At 49.3% G+C, this 15,254-nt stretch overlaps 1 protein-coding gene across 1 annotated transcript in view; it reads left to right on the plus strand.

Annotated features, from left to right (window-relative positions):
• Positions 1 to 15,254, plus strand: part of LOC137531570 (farnesyl pyrophosphate synthase-like) — a 49,545-nt gene that overhangs the window by 5,761 nt on the left and 28,530 nt on the right. Inside the window, exon 2 of the mRNA XM_068251492.1 lies at positions 6,688 to 6,825. Coding sequence (XP_068107593.1) covers positions 6,697 to 6,825 — 129 coding nt within the window. The 5' untranslated portion in view covers positions 6,688 to 6,696. The remainder of the gene's footprint in view (positions 1 to 6,687; positions 6,826 to 15,254) is intronic.

The following is a 15,254-nucleotide window of genomic DNA, read 5'->3' on the forward strand; positions in this document are numbered from 1 at the left end:
CGTGTGTGCACTCACTGTCTGTGTACACACACTACACACACTCTATTTCCTTCTGATAACTGATTGATTATTGTAATTAGTTAGTTGTACTTACTGTTACTACTTACTCTTACTGTACTAGGAGTCTAGGACACTCAGTCACTGTTCATAGGCTACTAGCTCCTGCGTGTGTGCACTCACTGTCTGTGTACACACACTACACACACTCTATTTCCTTCTGATAACTGATTGATTATTGTAATTAGTTAGTTGTACTTACTGTTACTACTTACTCTTACTGTACTAGGAGTCTAGGACACTCAGTCACTGTTCATAGGCTACTAGCTCCTGCGTGTGTGCACTCACTGTCTGTGTACACACACTACACACACTCTATTTCCTTCTGATTACTGATTGATTATTGTAATTAGTTAGTTGTACTTACTGACTGTTACTACTTACTTACTGTACTAGGGACACTCACTCAGTCACTGTTCATAGGCTAGCTCCTGCGCGTGTTTGCGCGTGCGTGCACTCACTGTCTGTAGTGTACACACACTAAATTTACTTGTGATTACTACTGATTATTGTAACTGCTAGTTGTACTTCCTGACTGTTACTACTTACTTACTGTACTAGGGACACTCACTCAGTCACCTCACCCACCAACCCACTTCATTAAAGTACCCCACTTTTCACCCGCCCTTTTAAAAAACTTTTGTCTATACGCCCAAAACATCGAAGATGTCTGGAAGTGGCAGCCAGCGCGGTTTGGGCAAGGGGAAGGGCAGCAAGGGAATCAGGAGGAGAGGGAGCAGCATTGTGGCAGGCCGCGGCCGCGCCACCATGCACAGTTCCGCAGCAGCAGCAGCAGCGTCAGTGGCTAACATTCCTCCCATAGCCACTGGCCGTGGACGCCTTGGGCGCCGCCCAGCAGGAGCATCTGCAACTCACGCTGCAGAGACACAGCAGCAGCAGCGTGTAGCACCTGCTCCGATTTTCCTCCAGCCGGGTCGGAAACGTCCCATTGAGGAAAAGCATGCAGACACTGTGGTGCAACTCATGATGGAGGATGAGCAGCCCGCCATCAGCTCTGCATCCGAGGCCTCCACCCTCACCACCACCACCACCACCCCTGTTCGCAGCAGCCGCCCAGCAGGGTCTGGGGAGGAGGCCAGTTCACCGTCACAAGTTGGCGACCTGTCACTCAGCAGTATTTTTACCCCAGGCACCATCAGGGTATTGTCTGCTGTTGTTGGCGATTTTGAGGAGGAGATGCTGATGGGCACTTTGGGGGATGAGGGATTGGACAGCAAGACTGTGGCGACAGTCAAGCAGCCCATCCATGCATCAGGAGAGGAGTTTGGGGGGGTCATCATCCCAGCAGGACATGTTTCAGGAGGGGGAGGATGATGATGACCCGGTGACAGACAGAGACTGGGTGCCACCACCTCCAGGGGATGTCGTCCTCAGCAGCTCTGAGGAGGAGGAGGAGGATGCTCTTGTGGGCCTTGCAAGGAGGCGCATCATTGCAAGCATTGGCAGCAGTAGGCAGGTCCCACAGCCTGCTGGTGTCTCAGGCTCAGCAGCAGCAGCAGCAGCAGCATCTGCCAGTACCACCACCAGCCGCACCCAAGCCCCCCCCCAACCACCACAGGGAGACAGGCAGCAGCGCTTCCATGCCGTAGGGGGATGTTTCTGTCACCAATCTGGCGATATTTCACCATGCCCACTGTGTACAGCAAGTACGCCACTTGCAACCACTGTCAGCGGAAGTTGAGCAGAGGTGCAGACCCCTTAAAGTTCAGCACCAGCTCGCTCATCAACCACCTTGCTGCGAAACATTTCCACCAGCATGAGGAGTTCCAGAGGCTGAAGGCATCTGGTGCTGGCAGTGGCACCACACCCATCACTGCACAGCCTTCAGCAGCAGAAGCAGCAGCAACAGCAGCCACCCGCCCTCCTGCTCCTCCAGCAGCACCAGCAGGAGTGCGGAAAGGCACTGCTCCTCCCCCCTCTGCAACTCCTCCCGCCGACACTGAGGCCTGTTCTGGCAGCCAGTCCTCAGTGGCCTCCTCCGCTGTGTCTGCTGATTCCCGTGCCAGCAAAAGGCCACCCCAGAGCCTTTTGAGCGAGTCCTTCCAGGGGGTGGTTAGGGCTCTGCCTCCCAGCAGCCGTCGCGTGCGGCAGCTGAACGGCTTGCTGGCACGGGCCATGTGCTCCCAACTCCTGCCGTACACGCTCGTGCAGGAGGGGAGCAACATTCGTGCGCTGCTTGCTTGCGCAGCACCAGACTGGCAGCTCCCCAGCAGACACTTTTTCTCCCGCAAGGCCATTCCTGCACTGCACCGCTTTGTGATGGCCAATGTGGAGCGAGGGCTGGAGCACGCGGTTGGTGAAAGGGTCCACGTCACCATGGACTCCTGGAGCAGCCGCTTCGGGACAGGCCGCTACCTGTCCTTCACTGTCCACTGGGTCAGCTTGGTGGAAGGGGGTGAGGATGGGAGAGCAGCAGCGGGCACAGCAGCAGCAGCAACACAGTGGGTGGTGCCACCCCGCAGGGTCAGGGGAACTGCAGCAGGTTCCTCCGATCCTCTGCCATCCTCCGGCACACCTGGCCAAACCCCCCGCCTCAGCAGCAGCGTGAAGGCCCGCCACTGCCAAGCGCTGCTGTACTTGGTCAGCCTTGGGAAGACCAAGCTGACGGCAACCCATGTGTTGGCCAAACTCCAGGAGCAGGAGAGGATTTGGCTGACCCCCAGAGGCCTCAGAGTCGGAGAGGTGGTGGCCGACAATGGGGCCAATCTGGTTGCCGCAATAGACAGGGGAAACCTGACCCACATCCCCTGTCCTGAAGATGAAGAAGAAGAAGAAGAAGAAGAAGATGAAGAAGATGAAGAAGAAGAAGATGAAGAAGATGAAGAAGATGAAGAAGATGAAGAAGAAGAAGATGAAGAAGAAGAAGAAGAAGATGAAGAAGATGAAGAAGAAGAAGAAGAAGAAGAAGATGATGAAGAAGAAGATGATGAAGAAGAAGAAGATGAAGAAGAAGAAGAAGATGAAGAAGAAGAAGATGAAGAAGATGAAGAAGATGAAGAAGAAGAAGATGAAGATGAAGAAGAAGATGAAGAAGAAGAAGAAGATGAAGAAGATGAAGAAGATGAAGAAGAAGAAGATGAAGATGAAGAAGAAGATGAAGAAGAAGAAGAAGATGAAGAAGAAGAAGAAGATGAAGAAGAAGAAGAAGAAGAAGAAGAAGAAGAAGAAGAAGAAGAAGAAGAAGAAGAAGAAGAAGAAGAAGAAGAAGATGAAGAAGAAGATGAAGAAGAAGAAGATGAAGAAGATGAAGAAGAAGAAGAAGATGAAGATTAGAAGATGAAGAAGAAGAAGATGAAGAAGAAGAAAAAGAAGAAGACAATATAGAAGAAGAAGAAGAAGATATAGAAGAAGATATAGAAGAAGAAGATATAGAAGATAAAGAAGAAGAAGAAGAAGTATATACAGTACTGAACAAAATTCTGGACACAACTTCTCTTTCCACCTTTTTTTTTTTAAAGGAACATCCCCACATAATCACTTGCTGTTGTTACTTGGAAAAAAAGATGTTTCTTGCATCATTCACCCTCAAAACAAGTGTTGGAAGCTATTTAAGGCCAATTCGAATAGTCAGCTCGAATAATGAGCTCGAATACCGACTCGAATAGTCAGCTCGAAGTCCGAGGTCGAATCGAATAGTAAAAATTATTCGACTCGAATATTCGACTGACCTCGAATAATTTACTATTCGAATTCGACCAAACTCGAATTTTAAAAAGGGGTATTTGAGCACCACTGCAGGGCGGGACACCTTTGTCTTTTTTAGCTGGGGTGCTACCTATACTGGGGCTACATATGACTATCTATGCTGAGGGGTTAGCTCTGATTACTAATACGGGGGGGGGGGGGGGGGCTAACTCTGGCTACCTATACTGTGAGGGGAAAGGGCAGATGGTTTGGTGTCTGATGCTACTGCAAGTTTGCTATGCCCCTAAGAGCGCAAGAGCAGCTGCTTAATGGCCTTCATCATGCCCAGACTACCAGCCACACTCAGCAGAGAACAAATGAAGAAGAAAAGAGCCAACGCAGATGGTATGTCTTATTAAACATCTACTGTATTTTCATGTGACACTGTATTTTTCAGATGATAAGATGCCCCTGACCATAAAACCTACCTAGGTTTTAGAGGACAAAAAAAACAGGGGAAAAAATATGGTGCACGGGCATCTTGTGGATGTCCTCCCCCCAATTATTATGTCCTCCTCATAGCCCTTGTGTCCTCCATGTGTCTGCCTCTGCCCCCCCTTGTGTCCTCCTTCATTCCCCTTTGTGTCTTCTCCAGGCATTTTTTGTCCCCCTGTATCCTTCTTTTTGTCCCCCTGTGTCCTCCTTTTTGTCCTCCCCGTGTCCTCCTCAATTGTTCCCTTAGCCTCCTTTTATTTCCCTGTGTTCTCCTGCTTTTTTCCTGTGTCCTCTTTTTTTGTATCCTGTAGCCTCTTTTTTGCATCGGCGGGCTTTCGTAAGTCAGGGTCTTCCTGTATACGGAATATAGGATGCAGTGACCTTTTCTCTCCACTTTTGGGGGCAAAAGAGCGCGTCTAATAGTCCAAAAAATATGGTATATATATTATTTTTCTAGATATGAAATAAGGAACGTGTTGCTTGCAAATTTTTGCCAAAGTTATTTTTGCACTGAAAATCTTATTTTTGATTCAAGGATACAAAAACAAATCAATATTTTGACTGCAAAAATGTGAAACATTTATATGTTTACTGCGAAAAGCAGGAAAACATGAAAAATGTGAATATGCGATAAAACAATATTTTTACCTCAAAATTTCACAATAAAAACAACAAATGTGAAAAATAACGTGTTTTTAATGGAAATTTTGCTCGAAAATCGAATTTTACATTATTTTCGTAAAAATGAATGTGAAAAGAATATTGACATTTTCATTCATCACTGATAAGTAATGAAATCCAAAGACTGGGTGGTAATCCTTGAACGTACACTTTGCATTATTTTATATAGCTGATTGCCCGGCATTGCCCAGGAATGTATTTGGCTAGTGTTGGCTCTGCACACTTTTTCTAATCCTAACACACAATTACTCAATTACAGGCATGGTCGGAAGAGCCAATTTCCGATTCCGCGGTAATTCCGCATACCGGCATAACAAAATTCCGCTTCCGCTACATTCCGGTGGAATTCCACGGAATTCCGCGGTATTCCACCACGTGCACTTTCCGTATTTTTAAACGGATTTCCGTAAATTTAGGAGGAATTACTCAATCGCTCATTTGAAATATCGTTTTTGTATCTGAAATCTAAGATGATCATCAATACTGTTGATAACAGTCTATTGTTAATAAAGTTGATTTGTATTTTGTAAATTTGGATAAAAAAATGTTGAAACCGTTATTTTAGCGCAGTAACTTTCCGCTGATTATGATTGGTCAACTCATTCCGCATCTCCTGATTGGTCAATTCATTCCGATTCCGATTTTGCCGGAATTCCGAATTGCAATTTCTGAATTCCGCGGAACCATGCGGAAACCCCAATTCCGGCGGAATTTCGGAATTTTAGCTTCCGCGGAATTCGGAAGCCCATGCCTGCTCAATTACTTAATTACCTAGTTGGTGAGCTTTGTGGTCTTTGGCATCAATGATTTGCATTGAAATGAAATAAATCTAATTGGCTGTCGCTCCACCCCCTTTTCTGAATTTGAACCCCAGTCACCCAATAGCCAACTGTACCAGGCTTGAGGCCTGTGCCATTACCAGGGCAAGAATAGCAGCCATTAAATATTCTCCTTGAAAATCAATAGGTGAATTTTGATTGGCTTTTGTAGGCTCCACGCACTTTTCTGAATATTAATCCCAGTCACCCGGTGACCAACTGTGCAAAGTTTGAGAACCCTGCCACTAACAGTGTAAGAATGGCTTCAGTTCACATTTTCCCAGTGAAATGTATATTTTTCTCCGCCCACTGATGACCCGGCATTGCCTGGGAATGTACTTGGCTGGTGTTGGCTGTGCCCACATTTTCTAACTCTAACAAACAATTACTCAATGACCAAGTTTGTGAGATTTGTGATCTTTGGCATCAATAATTTGCATTGAAATGAAACAAATCAGATTGGCTTTTTTGTGGCTCCACCCCTTTTCTGAATTTGAACCCCAGTCACTCAATAACCAACTATACCAGGTCTGAGGCTGTGCAAGAATGGCAGCAATTAAATATTCCCCTTTAAAATCAATAGGCGAATTTTGATTGGCTTTTGTCGGCTCCACCCACTTTTCTGAGTATTAATCCCAGTCACCCAGTGACCAACTGTGCAAAGTTTGAGAACCCTGCCATTAACAGTGTAAGAATGGCTGCAGTTTACATTTTCCCAGTGTAATTTGTATTTGACTTCGCCCCCTTTTTGGTTATGGGAATAAAAAGTATCCTATATGTTATTCCAGGTAATGTACTATGTGTGTGTCAAATTTCATTCAAATCCATTCAGCTATTTTTGCGTGATCGACTAACAAACATCCAAACATCTAAACATCCAAACTTTCCCATTTACATTATAATATTAGTAGGATTAGTAGGATTCTCTGCCCAGTTGTGGTTTCCTCTTTCAGAATGTAAATTATTTTTTTATTTTTATTTTTGCCGACAGGGTGACAGAATGAGCGGCACACAGGTCTCCGCAGAGCATCAGGAGTTCCACAGCTTCTTTGAGACGATAGTTCAGGATCTGACAGCAGAGTATTGGGGTCACCCTGAGATGGGGGATGTCATGAAACGGCTAAAAGAGGTAATGGTACCCCTGTAGTGTTCTGTGTTAATTATTTTCTGACCCACCCCCCACTTCCCTGCCTGTAGGTTCTAGCTTATTAAACCTTTTTTTTATTGTCCATTGATTGCTCTACCCCCTGGAGTTGTAGTGTTGCCTTCTGATTACACTTTTGTCCACAGCAGGGCCAGCACTACCTGTCAGGCAAAGTGGGCAACAGCCTCAATGCCCCCGAGCTCTGCCGGGTCCCCCATGCTGCCGGACACCTCAGCCCCCCCCCAGGTTTCCCCTGACTGATCCCTGGAAACCCTGGTCGATTTGTGTGATGCTTACCACTCTCCTGTCCCAGCATGCTGCTCTGCTCCCACTTCCAGTGGTGCTCAGCAAGATTTTGGATATCCGAACTACCCAGATAATCCGAACTTTTTCCACTACCCATACTTTGAATAGCAATTAGGATACTTTTTAAAATCCGAATAGACTATCCGAGCAAACTCGGATTTCCCATCTGAAATCCGAAATCCGGGCGGATAGTTAGTTCAGATATCCGAGCAGAAGTCAACATCACCTTTAACCTTCCGGGCGGTAAGCCTGAGCTGAGCTCGGGCTATGCCGCCGGAAGGCACCGCTCAGGCCCCGCTGGGCCGATTTGCATAATTTTTTTTTGCTGCACGCAGCTAGCACTTTGCTAGCTGCGTGCAGTGCCCGATCGCCGCCACTACCCGCCGATCCGCCACTATCCGTCGCGCCGCAGCCGCCCCCCCCCCCCCAGACCCCGTGCGCTGCCTGGCCAATGAGTGCCAGGCAGCTCTATGGGGTGGATCGGAATCCCCTTTGACGTCACGGCGTCGATGACGTCGGTGACGTCATCCCACCCCATCGCCATGGCGACGGGGGAAGCCCTCCAGGAGATCCCGTTCTTTGAACGGGATCTCCTGATCGCCGATCGCCGGAGGCGATCTGAGGGGCTGGGGGGATGCCGCTGAGCAGCGGCTATCATGTAGCGAGACTTTGTCTCGCTACATGAAGAAACAAAAAAAAAATAAAAAAAAAAAAAGATTTGCTGCCCCCTGGCGAATTTTTAGCAAACCGCCAGGAGGGTTAATGGCAAAAATCCCTTTCAAAGGCATCCAGGCCGAGAGAGAGAGAGCGAGAGAGAGAGAGAAAGAGACCCCCGAAAGGGATTTTGGCCATTTGAAGAGACATTTGGAAGCATTTTTAAGCCATTTTCAGGTCACTTCCAGTTTTCTATCCAGATATCCGAATCCGGTCAGATACTGAGGTCGGATATCCGATTCAGATCCGGATTGGAAAATTTTAAACTCTGATATCCGACCCGGATCGGATATCTGGGTATCTGGATCCGAATTAGATCCAGATAGTGAAAAGTGGTATCCGAGCAGCACTGCCCACTTCCTCCTGCTTCCTGTCCTCATTCCTGCTGCCTGCATCTTCTTCAGACCCATTGCATGTTATTGTGTAATAACATGATGCATCAGGTCACTGAGATGAGGCAGGCAGTGGGATACGCCGGGTCACTGAGATGAGGCAGGCAGCGGGATGTGCCGGGTCACTGAAATGAGGCAGGCACAGGCAGCGGGATGTACCGGGTCACTGAGGTGAGGCAGGCAGCGGGATGTGCCGGGTCACTGAGATGAGGCAGGCAGCGGGATGTGCTGGGTCACTGAGATGAGGCAGGCAGCAGGATTTGCCGGGTCACTGAGATGAGACAGGCGGCGGGATGTGCCGGGTCACTGAGATGAGGCAGGCAGTGAGATGTTCCGGGTCACTGAGATGAGGCAGGCAGCGGGATGTGCCGGGTCACTGAGATGAGGCAGGCAGCGGAATGTGCCGGGTCACTAAGATGAGGCAGGCAGCGGGATGTACTGGGTCACTGAGATGAGGCTGGCAGTGGGATTTGTCGGGTCACTGAGATGAGGCAGGCAGCAGGATGTACTGGGTCACAGAGGTGAGGCAGGCAGTGGGATGTGTCCCGGGTCACTGAGATGAGGCAGGCACTGGGATGTCCCGGGTCACTGAGATGAGGCAGGCAGCGGGATGTCCCGGGTCACTGAGATGAGGCAGGCAGTGGGATGTGCCGGGTCACTGAGATTAGGCAGGCAGCGGGATGTCCCGGGTCACTGAGATGAGGCAGGCAGTGGGATGTGCCGGGTCACTGAGATTAGGCAGGCAGCGGGATGTGCCGGGTCACTGAAATGAGGCAGGCAGCGGGATGTTTTTCCGGGTCACTGAGATGAGGCAGGCAGCGGGATGTGCCGGGTATCTGAGATGAGGCAAGCAGCGGGATGTGCCGGGTCACTTCGATGAAGCAAGCAGCGGGATGTGCCGGGTCACTGAGATGAGGCAGGCAGTGGGATGCGCCGGGTCACTGAGATGAGGCAGGCAGTGGGATGTGCCGGGTCACTGAGATGAGGCAGGCAGTGGGATGCGCCGGGTCACTGAGATGAGGCAGGCAGTGGGATGCGCCTGGGTCACTGAGATGAGGCAGGCAGTGGGATGTGCTGGGTCACTGAGATGAGGCAGGCAGTGGGATGTGCCGGGTCACTGAGATAAGGCAGGCAGCAGGATGTTTTTCCGGGTCACTGAGATGAGGCAAGCAGCGGAAGGTGGTGGGTCACTGAGATGAGGCAGGCAGTGGGATGTGCCGGGTCACTGAGATGAGGCAGGCAGCGGGATGTTTTTCCGGGTCACTGAGATGAGGCAAGCAGCGGGATGTGCCGGGTCACTGAGATGAGGCAGGCAGTGGGATGCGCCGGGTCACTGAGATGAGGCAGGAAGTGGGATGTACCGGGTCACTGAGATGAGGCAGGCAGTGGGATGCCCCGTGTCACTGAGATGAGGCAGGTAGTGGGATGTGCCGGGTCACTGAGATGAGGCAGGCAGTGGGATGTGCCGGGTCACTGAGATGAGGCAGGCAGTGAGATGTTCCGGGTCACTGAGATGAGGCAGGCAGAGGGATGTGCCGGGTCACTGAGATGAAGCAGGCAGCGGGATGAAGAAGGAGCACGGATGGAGCAGTGCTGAGACAGGTGAAGTGTAATCCTTATCTATATATATAATAGACTAAGTGCCTCAACCTTTAAGCAAGAAGAAGAAGTACTTTGCATGAGAAAATGTATGCGTGCTCAATCACCAAGTTTAAGGCCTCTTTTCCACGGACTGTTGAGCTGTGTGCTCAGCAAGCAGTTACCAGGCAGCAGCAAGCAGTTACCAGGCAGCAGCAAGCAGTTACCAGGCAGCAGCAAGCAGTTACCAGGCAGCAGCAAGCAGTTACCAGGCAGCAGCAAGCTGTTACCAGGCAGCAGCAAGCTGTTACTGGGCAGTAGTGAGCAGTTGTAAGAGTTTGAGAGGCATTTTACTGCCTATCAACTGTCCGTGGTAAAGAGGCCTACCCTAGCAAGTCTGGCTTTGCAAATCTGGCCTAATTGGCTATTCATGAGGCAATACTCATGCAAATTTGCTTTTGCGTGCCAAACTATGCAGGGTCAAAAAACCAATACCACAAAGCGGTCGCCCTGCTACATGCCAGTGATGAGCGAAAATGCAAAAATTTGTTTCGGCAAATTTTTACCGAATTTTCGTCTAATTTCGTTTTGACAGGCAAATTTTCCATCTAATTTTTTCGCGTTAATTTTCGCCTAATGCCAGTCATTTTCACGTTACTTGCGTATTATTGCTGACATTTTCCGCATAAGGGCATTAGCGTCTGCATTCAGAGAAGTTTCTTACGCATTATTGCGGACATTTTTCCGTATAAACGTCTGCATAGACTGAATTTCCATGCAGATTATTGTGGACATTTTTCCGCATAAGGGCATAAGCATCTGCATACAATGAATTTTTGATGCTGGTCGAAAACGCAAATATTTCTGAAGATTTTCGTGAAAATTCGCCAAAAATGAAAATGGGATTTTCGATGCGAAACTGCTACATGCTACATTAGCACTATCCAGCAGCGCCACAGGGAGGATTCCCAATGCCCCCTTTTTATACAACCGGGGGGACCGCGGGTCCCAGGCTCTCTCACTGCCTGGGAACCACAGCGGCACCCCGGAGGGGGAGGCTAGGTGGTGCAGGCTACCCCCCCCCCCCCAAGCGTGGCCAGCGCCGGGAGAGCCGTCTGCACCCACCTCCCAATATTAGAAACAGGCACTTACCTTAACGTCCATTGCGTTCTGCTACATGTGCATTAACTTGGGGGCACCACATGAGAAAGGAGAGAAGCATGGGTCACCCCGAGCTTTAGAGCTCAGGGCTGGCTCACATACAGCACTCCAGAGGGGGGGGAGGACAGGCGCAGACAACTCACTCCAGGGTTCACACCACCGGAGCAAGCCATCCACCACCTGCCTCCAAAGGATACAAACTGCACAAAATGCTTTCCATGAGAAAATGAATGCGCATATAGCAGAATGTAATGGACGTTAAGGTAAGTGCCTGTTTTTAATATTGGGAGGTGGGTGCGGACGGCTCTCCCTGGCGCTGGCCACACTTGGGGGGGGGGCTGCGCCACCCAGCCTCCCCCTCCGGGGTGCCGCTGTGGTTCCCAGGCAGTGAGAGAGCCTGGGACCCTGCGGTCCCCCCGGTTGTATAAAAAGGGGGGCATTGGGAATCCTCCCCGTGGCGCTCCTGGATAGTGCTAATGTAGCATGAACTTAGGGCTGGTGCACACCGAGCGGCTTTTTGGGCGTTTTCAGATCCGCTGGCGGCTGCGGATCCGCTTGGTCAATGTATCTCAATGGGGTGGTGCACACCAGAGTGGGAGGCATTTTGCAGAAACGAAAAATGCTGAGGTGAGGCATTTTTGGGATTTCGGATGCGTTTCTGCCTCAATGTTAAGTATAGGAAAAACGCAAACCGCTCTGAAAAACGCCTGTTCAGAGCAGTTTTGCCTGCGTTTTTGTTACAGAAGCTGTTCAGTAACAGCTTACTGTAACAATATATGAAATGTACTATACTGAAATCCGCTGCAGCAATCCGCAAAACGCCATAGAAAAATAAGAAAAAGCGTTTCAAAATCTGCTAGCATTTTGCGGATCTGCTAGCGGTTTTTGGTGTGCACCGGGCCTTATTCCCGCAGGGCGACCGCTTTGCAGTATTGGTTTTTTTGACCCTGCATAGTTTGGCATGCGAAAGCAAATGCATATTTGCATGAGCATTGCCCCATGAATAGCCAATTAGGCCAGATTTGGAAAGCCAGACTTGCTAGGGTTAAACTTGGTGTTTGAGCACGCATACATTTTCTAATGGAAAGCCTAAAGGTGGGTACACACATCAGATAAAAGTCTTTGGAAAATGAAAGATCACAGACCAATGTTACCCCCTTCCATGTAGTATGAGAGCCATACCTACACAGTCTATTCTATTGAGCTGAACTCCCCATCAGATAAATTTTTTTGCAAGATGCTGCACACAAAGATGCTGTACACATGCAACAGATCAGTATCTGCAAAAGATCTGCTCCTGCAAAAAATCAGTTTCTGCAAAATGCATTCGTAGTCTATGATATCTGCAGATCTCATGCTGGGCATACACGGTATGTTTTCTACCATGTAATCGAGCCGCTGATGGCTCGATTGATAATTTCCGACGTGCCCGATACCGCGCCGGATCGATTATGCGCTCGATACCGGCGGGTAGGACAAAAGAAGAAACGAGTGGAAAATAAGAAAGTGCTCGCGGGGACGAGCGGGAATTGATCCGACCGCCCGCGGGGACGAGCGGGAATCGAGCCAGCGGCTCGATTACACGGTAGAAAACGTACCATGTATGCCCAGCATAATACACACCTTGTTTGACGGACATTCATCTGCAGATCACACAATCATCTGCAGATCCATCCTGGTTGATCTGATCTGCAGATGATTGTCCGTTAAACAAGGTGTGTATGAGATCTGCAGATATAGACTATGAATGTATTTTGTAGGTACTGATCTTTTGCAGGAACAGATCTTTTGCAGATACTGATCTGTTGCATGTGTACAGCATCTGTGTGTGCAGCATCTTGCAAAGATTTCTGTCTGATGGGGAGTTCAGCTCCATAGAATAGACTGTGTAGGTATGGCTCTCATACTGTGTGTACCCACCTTTATTCTTCTTGCTTCAAGGTTGAGGCACTCTATTAGATAGATAGATAGAAGATGCGGCGTATGCTACGACGCGGGTCGGCTAGTAACTTATAAGACACTGTAGCGCTCCTCCAAAGAATGTAAATGTTTACAAGGGCTGCAGGGAGAAAAGTAGGAGAATACGCCTAATCCTACTCAATAGCAAAAAGACAATATACAAATAGACTCCTGCATACCTTTGGCTTTAATACAATATATTGAACAATTACCGTATTTTTCGGACTATAAGACGCTCCGGACTATAAGACGCACCTAGGTTTAAAGGGCAAAACCTGGGGGGAAAAAAAATACACTAAACCTGGGTGCATGCATGGTCCAGGAGCGTCCTATGGACCTTTCCTCCCCCTAAGATGTCTGTCACATTGCCAAGCTACATTAACCCCTGCTGCCATTACAAGCTATACTAAACTACACTTCACTAACCCCTGCTGACCCCCTCCACCCAGCTACACTGCACTACACAACTCCCCCCCCCCCCCCCCCAGCTACACTAACCAATACAATTACAACAAACGTGATCTCGCCTGGGTGGCAGTAGCTGTGTCTGGTCAGGGTGTCCATGCGATCTTAAGGAAGTGCACAGTAGGATGACATCAGCAGCACCCATGAGATCCACAGTGTTCTTAACCAGCATAGGAGCAGCTTCTGTAATTATATACAATGCTGTTCCTTTGATCTATAATCCCCCCGGGCGTGCCCCACAGCAGCGCGCGATACACCTAGCATTGTAATTATCCACAGGGCGCTTGCTTTGATCTATAATCCCCCCGAGCGTGCCCCACAGCAGCGCGCGATACACCTGGCATTGTAATTATCCACAGGGCGCTTGCTTTGATCTACAATCCCCCCCCCCCCCCCCCCGTCGTGCCCCGCAGCAGCGCCATACACAATGACTCTAGGCGGCATAGGAAAGCCGCTGTGATCATTAACAATGTTCTTTCAACTTGCCCAGCGTCAGCCCCGTTAGCCCGCAGCTCGATCCCAGCTGACAAATGATGAGACACTTCAGCCGCTATAGCGGCAGCCCTGTTAGCCCGCAGCTCGATCCCAGCTGACAAATTACGATACACTTCAGCCGCTATAGCGGCAGTCCTCAGAGGCTTCCGTACTTGCATTGTTTACTTGCGTCATCACATGACCCGTCGGGTCATGTGATGACAATGCAAGTACGGAAGCCTCTGAGGACTGCCGCTATAGCGGCTGAAGTGTATCGTAATTTGTCAGCTGGGATCAAGCTGCGGGCTAACAGGGCTGCCGCTATAGCGGCTGAAGTGTCTCATCATTTGTCAGCTGGGATCGAGCTGCGGGCTAACGGGGCTGACGCTGGGCAAGTTGAAAGAACATTGTTAATGATCACAGCGGCTTTCCTATGCCGCCTAGAGTCATTGTGTATGGCGCTGCTGCGGGGCACGACGGGGGGGGATTATAGATCAAAGCAAGCGCCCTGTGGATAATAACAATGTCGGGTGTATTGCTGCTGTGGGGCACGCTCGGGGGGATTAAAGATCAAAGAGAGCACGGTGTATAATTACAGCGGCTTCTCCTAAGCCGCTTACAATGTCGCTCACGCTGCTGCTGCTTCCACCCCACTGCGGACCACAAGCAAACAAGCATTCGGACTATAGGACGCAGTCACTTTTTCTCCCCAATTTTTCGGGAGAAAAAGTGCGTCTTATAGTCCGAAAAATACGGTACATTAAATTAAAAGCTGCTAAAACTAATAAAAAAATACAGGGATCCTCTAATTACATATACCACCAGATCCAAAAAGCCACACAGACTGACAACCACACTGCACTACACACGGGCATCCCACACGCCCCACACCCACTATACCAGGAAGTGCTCGATCTTTTTTTTTTACATTGGTGATGTCTGTTTTCATGAATCAAGATGACTCCTGATTGGAGGCATCTTGATTCATTCACAGGGGATCGTTTGCCTCGGTGGAACACTCGTTCCTCTTCCGCAAATCGAGCCCCTGTAATATCGGTGGGGAATGAGCCGCCTGCACGTGTCTATGCGTGCACAACCACCGCAACACCAGATTGCCTTTGAGTGACAATTTTTGGACAAATATATTTGTCCAGATAGTCACAAGTGGTTAAGAGACCCGAGGATCCCAGATTTTGTACTGCGGGACGTCACTGTGTAGGCATAGCCAAACACGCCAACATGTTTTAAGAGTTAAACGCTTCTATTTATCAGGGCTTCAGGGTAATCCTTACACAAATTGTGCAGAGGCCCTGGGGAGCAGTTAGGGAAGACCTGGAGGGGTGGGAGGTCTGGCAGCATGGGAAG

The sequence above is a fragment of the Hyperolius riggenbachi genome, chromosome 9 (assembly GCF_040937935.1).
Source record: "Hyperolius riggenbachi isolate aHypRig1 chromosome 9, aHypRig1.pri, whole genome shotgun sequence".
In the NCBI taxonomy this organism is placed as follows: Eukaryota; Metazoa; Chordata; class Amphibia; order Anura; family Hyperoliidae; genus Hyperolius; species Hyperolius riggenbachi.